The sequence below is a fragment of the Rhinolophus hipposideros genome (assembly GCF_964194185.1).
Source record: "Rhinolophus hipposideros genome assembly, chromosome: 19".
NCBI classification, from domain to species: Eukaryota; Metazoa; Chordata; class Mammalia; order Chiroptera; family Rhinolophidae; genus Rhinolophus; species Rhinolophus hipposideros.
Window position 1 is genome coordinate 8,932,452 of NC_138065.1, and position 17,601 is coordinate 8,950,052.

At 49.3% G+C, this 17,601-nt stretch overlaps 1 protein-coding gene across 1 annotated transcript in view; it reads right to left on the reverse strand.

Annotated features, from left to right (window-relative positions):
* The window catches only part of ATP1A1 (ATPase Na+/K+ transporting subunit alpha 1), a 29,430-nt gene extending 12,627 nt beyond the window's left edge, over positions 1-16,803 (reverse strand). The window contains exons 1-10 of the mRNA XM_081026862.1: positions 16,468-16,803; positions 6,496-6,600; positions 5,869-5,928; positions 3,807-4,010; positions 2,809-2,922; positions 2,254-2,388; positions 2,009-2,126; positions 1,295-1,563; positions 567-765; positions 137-246 (exon numbers count right to left, since the gene is read on the reverse strand). Coding sequence (XP_080882988.1) covers positions 137-246; positions 567-765; positions 1,295-1,563; positions 2,009-2,126; positions 2,254-2,388; positions 2,809-2,922; positions 3,807-4,010; positions 5,869-5,928; positions 6,496-6,600; positions 16,468-16,479 — 1,326 coding nt within the window. The 5' untranslated portion in view covers positions 16,480-16,803. The remainder of the gene's footprint in view (positions 1-136; positions 247-566; positions 766-1,294; positions 1,564-2,008; positions 2,127-2,253; positions 2,389-2,808; positions 2,923-3,806; positions 4,011-5,868; positions 5,929-6,495; positions 6,601-16,467) is intronic.
* Between the last annotated feature and the right edge of the window lie 798 nt (positions 16,804-17,601).

A 17,601-nucleotide genomic window follows, 5' to 3' on the forward strand; every position in this document is an offset into this window, starting at 1 on the left:
TGTCCTCCTATGATTAGTTATTTCCAGACCACAAAGGTCACGTGCTGTTCAAAAGGAGCACTCACGGGGTGACCCTTGTTAAGGTACCTACGTACCCCAAGACAGCCTAAGGGCTAACGGGGACTCCTGAGCGTACCTTAAGGATGGGTAGGTTTTCCTGGTTAGCCTGAAACACGGCCCTGTTACAAAGCCCCGCGATTCTGGACAGAGCGAGCCAGGTGGCGGAAGACTTGTCGAACGACACCCCTGATGGCGGCAAGAAGAAAAGGCAGGAAAAGAAGGCATTAGCTTTGCATTCAAGTCTTATAACAATGGACACGCTGCATGTCATTTCCCAATTAATTAAATTAATCGGGTCTTAGGTATTTTCCAACCACATTTGTACGGCAAATTCAATTTTTCTACTGACATACTACAAAACAAGCACAAACAAACAAAAACAACAACAAAAAATACAACACGAAACAAAACCGAAAACCCATGCCCTTGACTCTTTTATCAAATGAGTCCAAAAACAGGCAGCGTGAACAGCTGTGGCTTGAGTGTGGGGCGGGCCCTCATCTTACCACTCTGATTCTCCGTGGTGTCGGCTTCATGGATTTGATTGTCAAACCACATGTGGGCCACCGTCATCCGGTTCTGAGTCAGAGTTCCAGTTTTGTCGGAGCAGATGGTGGATGTGGACCCCAAGGTCTCTACAGCTTCTAAGTTCTTCACTAAGCAGTTCTTCCTGGCCATGCGTTTGGCAGTAAGGGTCAGACACACCTAAAAAAAATGTTAGGGACCAGATTATTTCACTCTCCACCTAGCTGGAGTGCTACACAAAGCCTGGCTACACCCTAACAGAGAAGGAATGTGTCTATAATTAACTCTCCAGCTTTCGGCAAAGTCGGAAGGGTAAGGGTGACATGTATGTGTTTGGATGGGGCTTTCCTTTCCCCCCAAATAAGCTATGTATTGACAAAAGTGAAAATAGCCAGGATTAGGCACATTTGAGTTCCCCCATTCACCCCCCCCCCCAAGTTCTCCTTTCCCCTCGTGCTGCTGTGAATCACGTGATGACGTATGAACAAGGTTTATGCGTTTGGGTGACTATCTTCTATATGAAACCACACCGTAAGTTCTCCCACTGTCTCACCCCACTATGTGGCTGTCAAGAACACCTCTCTGCCAACATGCGATGAAAGGTAAGCAGGCGGCCCCTCGGGAAAGGGGAGCGGAGGAGGCTTACACTCGTACACAAGCTGACCTGAGTCAACCCCGCGCGACCGTGGCTGTTCCCAGAGCCTCTTACCGTGACAGTGGCCAGCAGACCTTCCGGCACGTTGGCGACAATGATACCAATCAGGAAGATGACAGCCTCAAGCCAGGTGTACTCGAGGATCAGCGAGAGGATGAAGAACGACACCCCCAGGAACACAGCCACGCCCGTGATGAGCTGGATGAAATGTTCAATTTCGGCAGCGATAGGAGTCTGGCCCCCTTCCAGCCCGGAAGCGAGCGTGGCGATTCTTCCCATCACAGTGCGGTCCCCCGTGTACACAACAATGCCCCGGGCAGTGCCTTAGAAAAGAGGAGGAGGGAAAATAGTACCAAATTTGACCAAAGGAGTCACACAAGTTTGCACTGTTATAGGGCCTGGTGAAAAAAGAGACAGAAAACACACGTTTTTAAGGGCCAGCTCTTTGGTGGTACGTGCTATGTGTTTTAAACCCCAGAGACAGTGGTGAAGGGGTTTCTATCCATTGGCAAGAAGTAGTTCCCAACTCCAGGCTACATGAGCGCTGCCAACAGAAAGGGCACACTGGAGGTGGAGGAGGGGAAACGGCCACGAGGTGTCCCTGGTTCCCTGCCAGCCAGGGAACCACTTCTGCTCTGTGCACGAGTGGAACGGTCAGAAATAGAGTCGACCAAACGAGAAACCGTGTCCATGGCTTTTTCGGGCTTTGTGGCTGACGACCAAGCTCAAGGCCAAGCCGTGTGGAACAATGCCTGAAAATGGTCTAACCTTCAACGCAGTTGGTGGAGAAGAAAGCAATGTTCCTCGTCTCCAGCGGGTTCTCGTTTGTGAAATCTGGAGACCTGGTCTGGGGTTCTGATTCACCGGTGAGGGAGGAGTTATCCACCTATTGGTGAGAAAAAGGAAGGAGTGTCGTGAGCACACGGGCCTTGTCACAGGAGGCTGGAATGCACGACACGCTCTGCCCCAACAGCAGAGGTCAACCTACCCACTACCCACCCAGGTCAGCCTACCTTGCAGCCGTTTGCAGATATGATTCTGAGATCAGCGGGGATGCGATCTCCTCCTTTCACTTCCACCAGATCCCCGACTACGACTTCCTCTGCATTTATGCTCATTTTCTCACCATTTCGAATCACCAGGGCTTGCTTTGGAAGCGGAAAATAGTTCACACCATTAAAATAGATCACGATGGCCACCAACCGGAAAGGAGCACCCAAACAAGAAAATCAAGCTACCAAAAAGACCCGTAGTCCTAGTTACCTGCATGTGTGACTGAGATCATTTTCATGTGCCCTAACAGAGATTATCAGTCTTTTTATTCGTGTGAGTCACAACGCTTGGTCCACCGTTACCTGGGAGGCCGCCCTCTCAGCCCTACTGTGCTTGCTCTTTCTGGGTCCGTTCACAGGGAAGATAGCCACTATCTGGGGCGGTTTCGGGTGGGAGGTAAAGGCACCCCTCTCTCTGAGGGAGTCACCGAATTCTTGGAGAACCTGAACCTCACTCTAGTTCACATTCTTGGGGCTATCAAGTCACCCGATGGGAAAGGACAAAGCAGCAGGTACCTGAGGAACCATGTTTTTGAAGGATTCCATGATCTTTGAACTTTTAGCTTCTTGATAGTAAGAGAAACAACCCGTTATGATGACGACAGCAGACAGCACCACACCGAGATACAGCTGGGAGGGAACAAACAAGCCAGGGCCTTAGTTAGGACCGCACGGCTCGGAGTGAAGAACTGGAAACAGTCGGTTAATTTTTGATGGCATGAAAAACAGAAATATAGAACTCATGTCTCCATTATTTCTCTTTCTAGAGACCATACATACAGGAGGGTCAGAGCTGGAGTCACGTAGACATGGTCACTAACTCAACAGACTTTTGGAATGTTCTAGACGAATCAGTTTTTGCTGCTTTAGTAAAACAAAGATATTTTCGGGAACAACTTGTGGCTTTTGAGAAATGGCTACCGAACATTTCCGGACATGCGTAATGTATGCATATTAAAGCTGTGCCCTGTCGCCTAGGAAATGGCAGCCGGTCCAGGTGAGGACTTGGGCAGAGCCCCCTGTTCAGAAGCAACGTGCAGTGTGGACGTGCAGCCTGCAAGAGGCCCCTGCAGGGGAGAGAAACCTGAATCGGAGGAGGAGGAATGGCCGGGTCTCGAAGGCAACAGTTCCTGACACTACATTTCCCCGGTGTTTAAAACCACTCAGCGACTGAGTTGTCAGACGGAAGGGGGGCTGGGGGCGGGGTGTAAAGGTGACGGGAGTAAGGAGTACAAACTGGCAGTTACAAAACGGGGATGTAAAAGTACAGCACAAGGAATACAGTCAATACTGTATTGACTGTATATGGTGCCAGGTGGGTGGGTGGGTGGGGGCACTTTGCAAGTTCCATACACGTATAACCACGATGCTGGACACTAAGATAATAACTGAATGCCAAATGGAATTGAAACATAACAACTACAGATTTTAGCAAAGAAAATAAGCGGGTGGCAAAGACCGAGAGGATACTTTGTGCGCAGACGATAATCCAAATCAGGAAGTGCACGACTCACATTATCATTTTGAGGTTCGTCTTCTGTGGCAGCTTGGATGCCGTAAGCCAAGAAACACAGGATCGCGCCAATCCACAGTAACATCGAGAACCCCCCAAACAACTGCCGACAGAATTTGACCCATTCTGGCGTGGTGGGAGGGGGGGTGAGGGCGTTCGGCCCATCGCGGGCCAGGATCTCAGCAGCTCGCGCAGGAGTTAAGCCCTGAGAGGTAGAGGAATGTAAATAGGACACACGGCTCCAGCCCTTACAAGGTAATATAACTACCTGAGAGCTGGAACGCTGCAATAAAGGATTTAGGAGGAAACAAGGCTTCCCGAGCAAAGGGGAAACATGCCAAATTCTGATGATCCCCATACGCTTCAGGCAAACAACAGTCCGAAGTTTCCCCAGGAGCCCACCCACCAGACCCAAATTCTTTGTAAAAAATTGATCCACGGACAAGTTTGAATCCAGTCCGGTCTCTTCTAAGTTTTAGATAAAACCCTCTGTAAATATCAAAGGAGGGGGCAAAAAAAATCTCTGTTGCAATCTAACCTATTATTGGGTTCACAGCCAAGTTTTAAGTATAGAACTTTATTCTTTGGATAATAATTAAAGCAATTATCTGGCAGGGAAGAGTTCGCATACGTGTATATTTTAACTAACCCCTAGGACACCTGTCAATTGAAAAGTATTCAGTGGAAAAGTCCACTCTATTTTCTAATGGGCCTTGAAACCAAGATTCACTGACAGCAGACAGTAGACCTGTGTCCTGTTACAAGGGGAAAATGTGATTACTTTCACACTATCAAAATACCAAACCAGAAAAAAAAAGAACAATCACATTTTTGCCTCAAGTGTCTGTTAATACGTAGTTTGGGTTCGTGTTATTTTTAATATTTGAGTTAACTAGAGTGTGTGGAGAAAGGGGAAAGGAAAAAAATCAAACAGTAAGGGACAACAAGGACACATTTAGGACCCTCCCTCCTCTGTCTCAAGTTCATCACGTATGAGCTCCTGGGCAGAACAGAAACCAGCAGCACAGACGTCTGAACGCTATCTGCGTGCCAGGCACGGAATCCAGTGCTTCAAACTGACCTGTCTGATTCTCACGATAACCCTCTTTGGGTATTACTAATCCCGTTTTACAAGTAAGGAAACAGACCCACAGCATTGGAGTAACAGACTCTGGGTCAAGGAGAAGACGCTGTCTCAGAATCTCGTAAAACTTAAGCGCGATGAGCCATGTGAAGCGTTCAGAGACTGTCCGATAGTGGCTGTCAGCGAGGCCGGAGTCTAGGCCTCCGCCTGGAGCTCAGCCTGCTTAGACCTTCTTGATAATTTATTGTAACAATGGCTACAGATTAGCTGGGATTCAAGCTACTCCCCAGAATGTTTAGTACCCAAAATCTTTTGGAGCAAAAATTAATATAAGACCTGGTCTTATGTTATTATCATACCTGGTCTTATATTCTGTAAGACCTGATCTTATATTAATTTTTGCTCCGAAAGGCGCATTAGAGCTGATTATTGTCAACTACATTATTATTATTATTGTCAACTAGATTATTGTCAACTACAAACACAGTAGTTGTCTCGAAATAACAAGCTCCACCCCTCCCCCAACTGGTTCCTTTTATACTGTTTATGAAGCAAATTTCGTAACAAAATCCCTTGACTGAAAGGTTTCTTTGGACTGTGTAAAACAAATGAAGAACCAAGGTTTTGATAGACTTCAATGAGCTCGCTGGTAAAGTGCAAAAATTTGAATTGTTGGAAGTTTCAACTCGGTGTAACACGGAGAAGAATACAGGGGAGGTCTGCAATCCAAAGGCTGGGAAATGAGCGTGGCTTTGCAGCTCCTCAGTCTCCAGTCTGGTGCTCCATTCATCGGAAACAAAATATTTAAGAAGCATAGGAAATCCCTAGCTCTGCGCATGGCACATAGCAGATATCCAGATGGTGGCTGTCATTATTCTCCTCCTCTAGTGCCTGAGGGTTAGGCCTGTGGTGTGGGGGGGGGAAATGGGATTAAGAGGAAATTAGGACTCTGTACACAATGTTTCAAATTGAAACTTACTCGGCTCAAGTCTGTTCCGTATTTCCGATGCAGTTCATCAAGGCTAAGTTTATGGTCATCCTAAGGGAAATAGAAACAAAGAATGAAACACTGTATCATTAAAAAAAAAAAAGTTTTAAAGAGCATCAGTGTCACTCATCATGATCATTTGCTAGCTCTTCAAGCCTGCTGGGTTCCTTTTCATTCCAGAGAAAACCTTCCGTCTTGGAGAGCGAGTAAAACCTCCCTCACACCCTCTGATAACCAGGCAGACAGACTCTGGACAGGTCGCCAGAATGGAAGCCTCCACAGTCAGCTAAAGAGCCTGCAAGTGCCCCCTGTGTAATCCAGAAACACAGAAAAACAAAGGCCCACGGCCTCGAGCCCAGTTCCTCTGTGGACCTTCCGTGAGGCCAGAGTGGTTGAAAACTTTTCCAACCTCGAAGAGCATTTCAAACGCAAATTTTCCCTCCCCACACCTCTAGAAGTCACAGGAAGGTCTGTACAAGGGCAAGGATGGCTTTATTTTCAATCTTTGACTGAAGGATAGGGTGTGGGTTGGAGGGCAAATCGTATACTTAAACGATATATGAAGACACGGTGAATTTCTAAGAAGAACAGAAAGCAATCGTCCTCCTAAGCACTTACCATACTAACTTCTTTCTTCAGCTCATCCATATCCCTCTCTTTCTTGGCCTTTTTTTTGTCGCCATGATCTGACACGGCTGCGGGTTCATATTTATCACGCCCAATCTACAGGAAAATGGGGGAAACGTATGGTTGGGAATTATGAACAGCGTCTCAACACCGAAGATTAGGGAGCAGAGCGTTTCGGCGCTTTTTCGGATCGCCACCATTCTGCATGGCTGTTGGGAAACTGCTCGTGGAAATGTCTGCGCTTATGCCACAGACTGAGCAAAGCAACCCATCCATTATTCCTGCTGCCATCATGAGCTCAAGACCCACCATCTGCATGCACCTCAGGGCATTGAGGCCAGTGGGAAAATCGTGACGAGCCTCAGGATGGCCCTGCCAGCAGTCACTTCCACTTGGGGTGAATAGGGAGACGACGTGCTGTGACATATCTGTGCTGCGGCCTTCCATCTTCTCCACTGAAGGAAGGAAACCATCTTCACGTTATTAACGTATGCCTTTGCATTCCGAACCAGACAGGTCTGATTGAAAAACCTGGGCCCTACCACTTACCGGCTGTGTAATCCTTGGGCAAACCACTAATTCTGAAGTCTTAATTTTCTTCTTCTCTAGCATGGAGATAACAAGAGTGCCTACCTCATTTAGTGGTTTTGAAAGGACCAGGTAATACATTTACATACTAGCTACTTTTATTTACATCCTTAGCTTGGCAAAGAAGTCATTAAGTATCAAATTTAAATATGTTTAGGGCTCACCTAAGAACACTGACCTTTTCATCTCCTCATTAAAAAAAGTCAGCCTAAGAGGCCTTAAAAATTCTTGAAGTGAAAGACATCAAAAAAGGAGTCCCCACCCCAATCTGCAGCCTGAAAAGGACCCCCCACACACACACACACCACCACCAATGAAAGTCCCTAGAAATGTTTTGACATAAGAAGGATGTCGACAAAGCACGTGCCTTATCACAGAATTCACAGGATCCACCTACGTCTCTTGAAAATCAGGAATAATTTTTAGAGAAAACGTTGATTCTATAGTTTAAATTTAGATGGTTCCACTCTCCCACCCTGTTTAAAACACTTGAGCTCATCTACACAGAGCCTCAATTTGCTACACACAAAAGCTCAGTCCATGAAGAGGCCCTCATTCCAGACAGCAACCCCCCAATCCCACAATAATCACCACCCCAGAAGGACAGAGCAAGGAGGTATTAGCAATCTTCTGCAAATGACCTGTGCTGCTATTCCTGTTATTCTGTGTCTCTCCCTTATTCATTTCTAACATTCAGAAGTGCATTACCAGCTACTAAAACAGTAAGTAGGAAAGCGTGTCCAGATGAAAAAATTTTACTGTGTTGGGGGAAAAAAAAAAATCAGAGTATAGGTGTGTTTCCGTCATAGCTGATATGGTTGCACGTAAATGCGACATTCACTTGAATTTTAAAGTGGCCTCTGAAGACTCTTCAGAGAAACCCTGCCCCCAGTGAGTTGGCGTTGCCCACATGCACAGACACGTAAATCCTCATTCCCACTGTTCAGGTTCCGTGGTCCCTTCTGCAGTATTCCTCGACTAAGACCTTCTTCCCACAGAGAGAGGAGCTCTTTTTAGTTTCTATCTTCTCTGTTAAGAACGAAGCAGGTCTAAAGATAACCAACATTCTTGACATTCCCTCCACTATGAACCAGCACACAAGTAAGTGCCTCTTTGTACACAGCCCCTGGTGCCAGCTGAAAGCAAACAGACAAAAAGAAAGGACACGGCTTCTTCCCCAGAGAGGAGCCCCAGTCTGAAGTGCTATGTCCTTCATATACTTAACGGGAAAGCACAAACCTTAAAGATCATTTTACAAGACACGGACTAGGGAGCTCTAAAGGGCTTACGTGACCAGTTTATATTGATGTTTAAAATACAGTTCACAAATTCTCTTTAAGCAAGTATCGTTAAAATATATTTAATTTGAATATACGGAAACCAGAGCTCAAGTCCTCTGCCTCACCATCTGTATGCTTTGATTATTCTCAGACTTTCAATAATTTCCACTCCAAAAGAGGGAGGAGAGAACTATTGAAGCAGCTGGGCCTTGGATGGCTTCCAAAGTTTTATCCCCATTTACAAAATAAGTATCTTGCCTGCAGCCTCAGTTATCATGGTTAAGTTAGCTGGGAATCTAGATTCCCTAATCACCCTCCCCTTCCTTCATCCATTCGTGCTATATAGAGCAGAGTTTTAAATGAGGACATTTGTGAAAGAGACCCACGGGAAGTACTAACATGTGAGATTTCTTTTCCGTCAAGATGTTAATTTTTCTCACTAGGCAACGTTTGTCCAGAACAGGCAACTTACACAATTCAGTTCTTCCCTACAAGGAAAACAATAGTTTAATGCTAGCTTATCTTGATGGGAACTAAATATTACTGAAGTCTCTATCAGTCTCAATCATTACAGTTTCAAACCAGAAAAAACATCTGTGCCCATGTGGGACAAGGGCACAATGCAAAAAAAACGGACAGTAAGATGACACGTGCTTTATTCTTTCTCTTAAAAGCATTTTGGAAGAACCAAGGTCACGACAAGGGGCACTGATAAATGCGCTTTCCCCAATCTACTACAATGGCTTCCCATTCCTCTGGGCATGCAATTCCTACTTTTTCAATGTTGGAACATTCCGATCACTTCTCCCACTCCCTGGGGGGTGGGGAGGGAGCACCCTCTGATATCTCTAAAGAAAGGTACAATGGAAGCTCAACATTATAGCCTTCTCAGAAGGGCCTCTCGTGAAAATGAAGTAAGTGGGGTTCTGGTTTTTTTTTTTTTTTTTCCTATCTAATTTAGGAAGTGGGAGGTCAGAACAAGGGCAGGGGCTTTGCCTAGCGTGACGTAGCTTAAACCGTGTCATTCATTACTTCATCCTGTGCTTCCTAGGGGTTCCATCTGCTCAGAGATTCACTACCCTGAGTTCTGCTGCCATTCGATCTAGGCAGAGGGGAAGGGTGACCCAGCAGATGGGAAGGGGAAATTCTTGACAGGAGGAACCAAGGTTAAGGCGCGTAAGGAGGTTGGCTCATTTAGAAACACGGCTAATCCTTACAATGAGTGAGGCATCTCCGAGACCTTGATGCTTCAGAAAGGCGGGGGAGTGGGGAACAGATAGGACAGGTGCAAAAGAATTCGTCTCCCAATGTAAAAAGGCACACAGAGAAGTGCAATGAGGATTCGGACAGAAGCATCCATCCCAAAGGGTATGTCCCTTGAGGTCTGCATGAACTGAAGCTGCCGCTCAGGCCTTCAGGCCCATCTCAACCACCAGCCTCCATACCAGGCAGGCTTCAGGGCATTTCTCTATTGTGCCTTATGGGAGTTATAGGAATTCTGGCCACTGTCCCCACCTTATCAGCCCTGGGGCCAGCAGGGAGTTCAGAGTTCTTCAGACTTCCCAAATTCCAGCTAAGAAAGTCTAAAGGGTCCCTGGAAGCTGAGCTATCCACACCCTTTAGATGGTGCTTTTAAGTCAGCCCCAAGTCATTCTACCTCTGCCTATGCCAGCTGCGGGACCCTGAACAGCCAGGCGTGGCTTCCTTGTCCATAAAATGGAATTGACACTAGGTGTTAGTACTAACGGATCTCGAGAAGGCAACGGACAGTCAGATGAATCAAGGGGCTGACGTCAACTCTGACAACGAAACACCTAAGAAACTGTGCCGTTTTCCCAAACCCACAAACAGAAACTCTGGACTAGCAAGAGGGGCCAGCAGGCAGGTAAAAGTAACCGCCCCAATGCAGCCCATTTCCACGCTGGCCAAGAGGGTCGTAGAAATGGCACCTCTGAACCCAATTTGGCAAAATCTGCCTTAGCAGGGATGCTGGGGGATGGCTGCCTAGAGGTACCCTGGGCCACATCTTTCCTTGATGCAGAAGGTGGGGCTTTCCAATATATTAAATCAGTATCAAACGCAACCATCTACGTAAGGTACTCTATAAAGGGCTACACCAAGGTTATTATTGTAACTTGGTTTAAATTAACATCTGAATTACTGCCATTCCTCACTGTGAAAACTCCTTTTAAACCTTAAAAAAAACACAAAACCAAAAACCAACCTCATTTTGGGTATTTTTTAAAAATTTAATCTCATCAAAACCTAAAGAATAGACAAGAAATGATCATCAAGCTCAATTCATGAAACCTCCCATTACTCCTAAATGACTGAGTAGTTTAGTTTTCACGCAAGGAATCTTCTAGCCAGGGACCTGAGGGCTAGGAGATGGCCGGGGCTGAGCGAGAATAAGCCCTGTCCTACTGCAGCTACTCTGTGGTCCAGAGCAGCAGCGAAAGCACAGCTTTTCTCTGCAGAGATGACCCGAGGGACCACCATGCCATCATCCTCCTCCTCTCACTCACCTAAACGTGCAGCATGCTGGGGGATGTCACGTAGCAAGGACAAAGCAGCGGGTCTGTCTGCCCAGCTCAGCACCTTCAAATGGGGGCTGCAGCCCATCAGCCAAGAGGACGCAGAGAAAACAGCTCTGGCTCCAGCTCCAGCCAGAGGGCTCCCTCAGCCCCCAAATCAAAGAGGCTTGACCTTCCTCCCTAACCTGCCGGCGCCTAAATTTTTAACCAGCCTGCCAGCCCACTCTACCTGCAATAATTAGTATACATCCACAATTATTCAAAAAAAGAAAATCCTAAGATTTCTAAAGACTCTAAATAGACGTTAGATTTACTCCCTTTTTAAATACGTGCTTTGTTTTTCCAGTTCATTAGAAAACAAATACACCCCTCTTTTTTAAATGGGTACTCTACCTGTACATTAGGCACCTGGGTTATGAAGAGTTAAAACTTTCTACCTGTTTCCGTCCATCTGCTGCCCTCCTCACCCCTTTCTTCACTTTGCCAGACCACTCTTTGGCTCATGCGACTCAAAACACGTCCGTTTGAGAGGCAATGGATTAAGTAACTGACACAAGTGTTGAAAGGGGACTGAATCAGTTCCTAGTAAGTCCCGATTGCTCCTCAGTTGGTACCCTGCAGCCTAGGGTAGGAAGTGAATCAGAAGCCAGCTGAAGAAGATAAAGGCAGCACAGCCCCAGGGAAACATGTGTTGAAACAATAAAACAAATATGGCACCAGGGAAGCCTCCCCTTGGGTGGAGGATAAAAGACAAAACACAAGACAATCCCCAAAGTGTTTGAGGGCCCTGCCCTCCCCATGGGGACAGACTGGACACACGGATCCAAAACCTTGCACTCTGTGATTACCAGGTCCCCAAGACAAAGCGCCAAGAATCAATTTTCCTGATCACCAACAGAAACTATCTAATAGTTGTTACTAAATGGGGTTTGAATAAAACCAGATACAGAGATAATTAATGTTCAGCTAAAATTCATTTGTCAAGTCACAAAGGAAATAAGGAATGAGGTCTATTGGCCAAAATTCCCTTGGCTCAGGATCCAAATGAAAGCAGAGAAAAATTGTGGGGTGCGGATGGGGGGAAGAGGGGGCTGTCGTCTCACTCCCAGAACTTGCTATTCCCAACATCAGTCAAATAAATGTGAAGAACTTCTTGTGGATTCCTGACAACAGATTTCAGCACAACTAATGAGGTGAGTCATATGCAAAGAACAGTCTCTCTCTGACTCCAGCCAAGGAACACACTTTCCCTCATACGCTCAATTCAAGGCAACGTGAGCAAAGTTCAAACCTGACTTGGTTACAAGTCTCCTTTTCCAAAAATACAGAAAGGAAGAAGAGCTCTTGAAAAAACGCTGGATTTAAAAAAGCCTCTTTCCTTCCCATTATCACTTACTGACCGTGTATTTTCAGCATAACCCAGAACTGGACAGCTCTGGCAGGGAAGGGGACACAGCCTGCCCAGTGTTTTGCTGTCCAAACACAGCCACTCTGATTACTGTAAGCCCATCTGATCGGACACTCGTGTTTCTTCTTCTGGCCTGTTGGCTGGCAGAGAGCCCTGGGCAGCTAGATGAAGGCACTGCAGTGCAAATGTTCACACTCCTGCCCATCACTGAGGGCTGAGAAGTCCAGGTTCTTCTGTTCGTCTTTCACAGAGACTTTAAAAATGCTGTGAAGTCCTGTACTTGAAAAGTGAAAGTAGATGAAAACTAAGACGGTCTTAAATAGGTGAGCAACGTCAACTGACATTTCCACTTGGATTTTTTTCAGTGAGTAATTAACAGTATTTCCCATGATTTTCAACTCTGTGTTTTTCAGATGAAAGAAAACCTGCTCTCTAGTTTTGAAAGGGCTGAAGAATAACTGATGAAAACCTAGTATAGAAAGATCGGATCTCTCAGTGCCCACTACTTTGTAAGGCCCAATAATAGCCACACTCACGCTTGCCCTCCACTCACTAAACAGAACAGAGATGGATTCACCTGGTCCTCACTCAGGGTGAGTCCTCTACCCAAGGGCCATTATTATCTTTTTAACCTTGTTTTAAAATGAAGAAATGAATTTTACTTTTCCATACAAAATCCTTCAAATATTTCATTAAAGCCTCTTTCTCACTCAAGTTTGGATTTATTGAAAAGAACATAGCCTGATTGGAACAGAAAACTCACACGCAACTGTTAAATCTGTTGCTAAAATAATCAGAAGATAATGATTTAGAAGGGTTTTGGGATGGAGCAAGAATGCGTACCAAGTCTATTGTGCTTTGTGATGCGAATTCCCTTTTTGTTTTTAAATGCAATTGAGGAATAACACTTCCAGAGGTCTGTATATTTTAAGTTGTAGTCCTCACCTGGATAAACATTTTACTGGATTTTCACACACACACACACCCCTCCCCCGCCTTTTTTGGGTTGTCAAGTTTAGCCTACTCTCAGATTCTGATTTATAAATGCAGACCTCCCCCTTTCCTACCCTCCCACCCAAAGGTGAGTCACTGGCGTGTTACAAACTTACTGGCAGAGAACACTACAAACTAACAAAGAGTTAAGTTACCAAAAGAGAATACACCCTCAGGACAGGGTACAGCAAGAACCTCCCCGGGAGCCCCGGAAGCTGTCACATGCACACCAACACTTAACAGGCAAAGGGCGTGTTGCAAACCAACCCTCTTCTCTGCCCCCAGTGCTGTCAGTCCCGAGTTCCTCTTGTAACCGCTGCACTTGCTGGCGGCCAGGCCTGGGCACCTTTCCACATCGAGCACTCTGCCTTACAATGTTTTCCGTCTAAAGTACTAACTTTATAGCAGCCAGAGAAGATTTAGTCACACTTTCAAGTTGAGCTCCAAAAGGGCAGCTGATAATGTTACCATACAACCAGGATTTCTGCTGACGCCTTTTCCAGCCTTCACCTGAACCCTTTTCCCTGCTCCTCTTCAAACCAGTACCCATAAGCTAGGATTTATTTTCTAGGTAACTAAGTTAATATTCAAACAATGGAAAACCGCAGTGAAGGACCTGGTGACATCCTTGCCCCCCCACCCATCTTTTGTAAAAGAGAGAGTTTCTGTGTACCTTTGTTGAGCTAATGGTTGTGAGTGGCAGGCCTAGCTACGGATTTAAGCCAAGTCACTGGCAAAAACACCCAATATGAAAAAAAGGGGACAAAATCCTATTTCATCCAGGAATGATTCAGCTGTTCTTTCATTTTCCTACCAAAAGCTCAGGCACTAGATTTTTAAGGAGAAATAAAATCACCTGAACTATCATCAAAATCTAGGCAATCCGAAAGTAGGAAGAGGGGAAGAAATTAACAATGACCTTAAAAATTAGCTGCCAGCACAGGCTTCCTGGTTAACCAATTATCAGCTGGGCTTTAGTCATCACTCCACCCACATTTTAATCCTCATGTGGAAAAATCCCAACATTTCAGTATAAAATATCCTTCTGAGCATTTGGACTGTCACAGTAACCCACTGGGGACAAAAAGGGTAACTTTATCGCAGGAGAATCACCAACGCACACACACATACACCCTTAACATTCAAATTATTAGAGCATCCAAGACAGTAATTACAACCCAGCATGTTAGGGGCATCGCATCCTGTGTGAACCAGCTGTAATTCAATTTTGTGTTTGCCAGCCTCTAGACATTTTATCGGGATTCAGGAAACATCTTACTTGCACGTCCACAACAAGGTATGTTGCTGATTTGACCAATACTATGTACGTGTGTGGTTATGAAAGAGACACACACAAGAGACATAACTCACTCAAACATCTCTCTGGTCCATTAATTCATTATCAGAAATACCCCCGTTTCATCTGAAGAACGACTTTAGCGTTCCACATAGAAGGCAATGTTAAGCAGTGAGTGTTCCGGCTCGGGGAGGCCACAGGCTGTTCAGGAATCAGGGACATCTGGTGTGTCATTAACCAACCATTTGACCTTGAGCAAGTCACTTCACCTTCCTAGGCCCCGGGAAGGTGTCTATGAGCTCTACACCCGCCCAAATCAGCACTGTCCAGCTCAAGAAATAAACTTTTTTTTATTAGAGGGGGGCAGAGATACAGGAATGCGCTTTAAAGAGCTTGTTTAGAGGCATGACCTAAGGTTTGATGGTGCGGCACACACACAGGCCACTAACCCAGTTTCCATCGTGGGGAGTAACAGGCTGGCTGGCGGCACTCAGCTCTTGGCCTTCATCTACTTGACCTGCGCCAGCCAGCCCTCCACATTTTGTGCTTTGAAAAGATACAAGTTGTGCGTTTCCCACTTCTCCCTATCGGGTCCTCCGAGCCTTTCAATTGTCTCCTTCAAAACCCATTTAGAAGTCAGGACGCGTCCTCCCTTTTCCCCCAGCGTTCACTGCACAGGGAAGAGCCCTGCAACATTGAAAGGCCTACTAAGTGCAGGCACAGCACAAGGCCTAGAGCTAAGGGAGTGGATCCTCTCCTACCAGTATTCTCAGGACCTAGCCATCTTATGCCATGAATTGATGCTTTGGGGGTCATTTTGTATCGACTTTCCTCAACTAGACTCTTTGTCCCCGTTGGGGTCCCGATTATCACGGCTCCCAGTGACAGAGAGGCAGGCACCAGACGTGCTCTCCTTTCCTGTCTCGGATCCCCCTGGATACCTCGGGGACCGCTCTCCCGGGGCCCCACTGTCCTACCACAGCCTACTTGTCCTCTGCCTCCAGGGGTTTATTGGACCCAGAGGCCCCCGTCGGCCAGCCTGTCCTCCTCCAAAAACATCTACATACCCCTCCCCACCCCAGTAGCCCCGGGCGTATCCTGTGTTTGTGGAAAGTGTCCCAGTAGAGCTCTCGGAAGTATACCTTAAAGGCCATCTTAAGGCGGGGGCAGGCACACCCTTGCTGGCACCAGCCCGCACGACCGGCTCCACAGTCCGGGGAAGCCAGTTTTTTCCTTTGGGGGAGGGCGGCCGTCTCTGCGGGAAGCCGGCTCAGCCGCGGCGCCTCCAGGACAGGGAGCCTCGCACCCCAGGGCCGCCCCCGCCTCGGAAGCCCCTACCGGCGCCCCGGGCCGCGGCGGGAACGGCCGCCGGGAGGAGCCCGGCTGCGCGCCCCAGGGGAAGGGGAGGAGCGCGCCTGGCCTCCGGGCACGGAGGGCGGAGGGAGGGAGGGAGGGGGGCGAGAGACGGGAGGTGAGGGCGGGTGCAGGGAGGGCAGCGGGCGCGGGGATGCCGCCGGCGGCCGGCTCCTCCGGGGGGCGGCCCAGCTGCCCTCCTCGCAGCCCCGGGGCGCGGAGCGCCGGCTCCGGGAGCCCCGGGCCACGGCGCGCTCGCAATGGGGGGCCCGCAGCCCCCCGCCCGGGCCGCCCGCCGAGCCCCCGGCGCTCCCTTCCCCCGCCCGCCGTCCCCACGGCCGCGCTCCCTCCATTTCCCGAGTGCGTCGTCTCCGAGCCGGGCCGCCGGGCCAGCCCCCGGCGCGGCGCTTCCTCCCGCGCCGCCTCCTGCTGGCTGCGGTCGCCCTCCGGACTTCCTCCCCGGCCTCCGGGGCCCCCCGCGCCCCCGGCGCCGGCTCCCCCGACACTCACCCCTTTCCCCATGGTGGCGGTGGTTGGTGCGCGGCGCGGGGTCCCGCCGCTTGAGAACCAGCGAGAGAAGCGGCGAGCAGCTCGCGGCCAGCGGAGCGACGACCAGGGCGCTAGGGCTGCCGCGGGGCGGGCGGGAGGGAGGGAGGGAGGGAGGGCGGCCGGCGGTCGGGCCGATGCCGCCGATGCCGCCGCCGCCGCCGCCGGGCTGCTACCGCTGCTGCTGCCACGTGTCCGCCTCCTCCCGCCGCTGCTCTGCGCCCCAGACCCCGCCGCAGCTCCGGCCCGCGCCTCCTCCTCACTTCCTAAAATATGCAACCTGCGTGCCGGCCCCGCCCACGCCCGCACGTCACCGTTACCGGAGCAACCTGACACCCGCCGCCCGCCGGACCCCGCCCCCTCTGCAAACCCCGCCCCCCAGCCCCGGGCCGCGCCGGCTGCGGCCGGTCCCGACTCCCGGCAGGAGGGCGCCGGCCCCCCGGCGCGCGTGCCCACGTCTCGGGAGGCCGCGGCCGAGCCGCTGCGGGGCGCGCGGGCTGGCCGGGCAGCGCGGCCGTGGCGGCCATGCGGCCCCCGTGCTCCTCCCCCGCGCCGCCCTGCGTGACCCGCCTGCTGCGTACGGCGCCCGAGGGCCGCAGTGGTGGCGGGGACGTCGTCGGAACTGGGCTCCCGGAATCGCCAGGGAACCGGGACAGACACCTCTCGCGGAGGGGCCTTTCCGCTGCATCGGGAGGCTCGTCTGGGATGGAGGGGCGCGCCGAGGTGGGGGTGGGGGTTCAGGTGTGACTGCAGCCAGCGCCCGCCCGCGGGACGCCGCGTCCCTGCGCGGTCCTGGCCCCGAGCCCTCCAGCCTCTCGGAGCCCTCCCGAAGGCCTCCGTACGTCTGGCATCCCCGTTATCCACTTCCCTCTCCGCCCCAGGAGGAATGGGTCTGGGCTGGTCTTGCCGGAGGCCCCAGGCGTCCTCCCCAAATGACAATGCAAAGGACGTCCAATGAATTCATTCAGGCAACTGTGTGAATGAAACCTGCTTGTCCAGTTTGGTGATTCGCTTTTTAGAGGAGGAACACCTGAAACCTTAAGGAATGCACATCGTTAGCGAAAGGGGCCGACTGGAGGGGACGATGTTTGAGGCCGT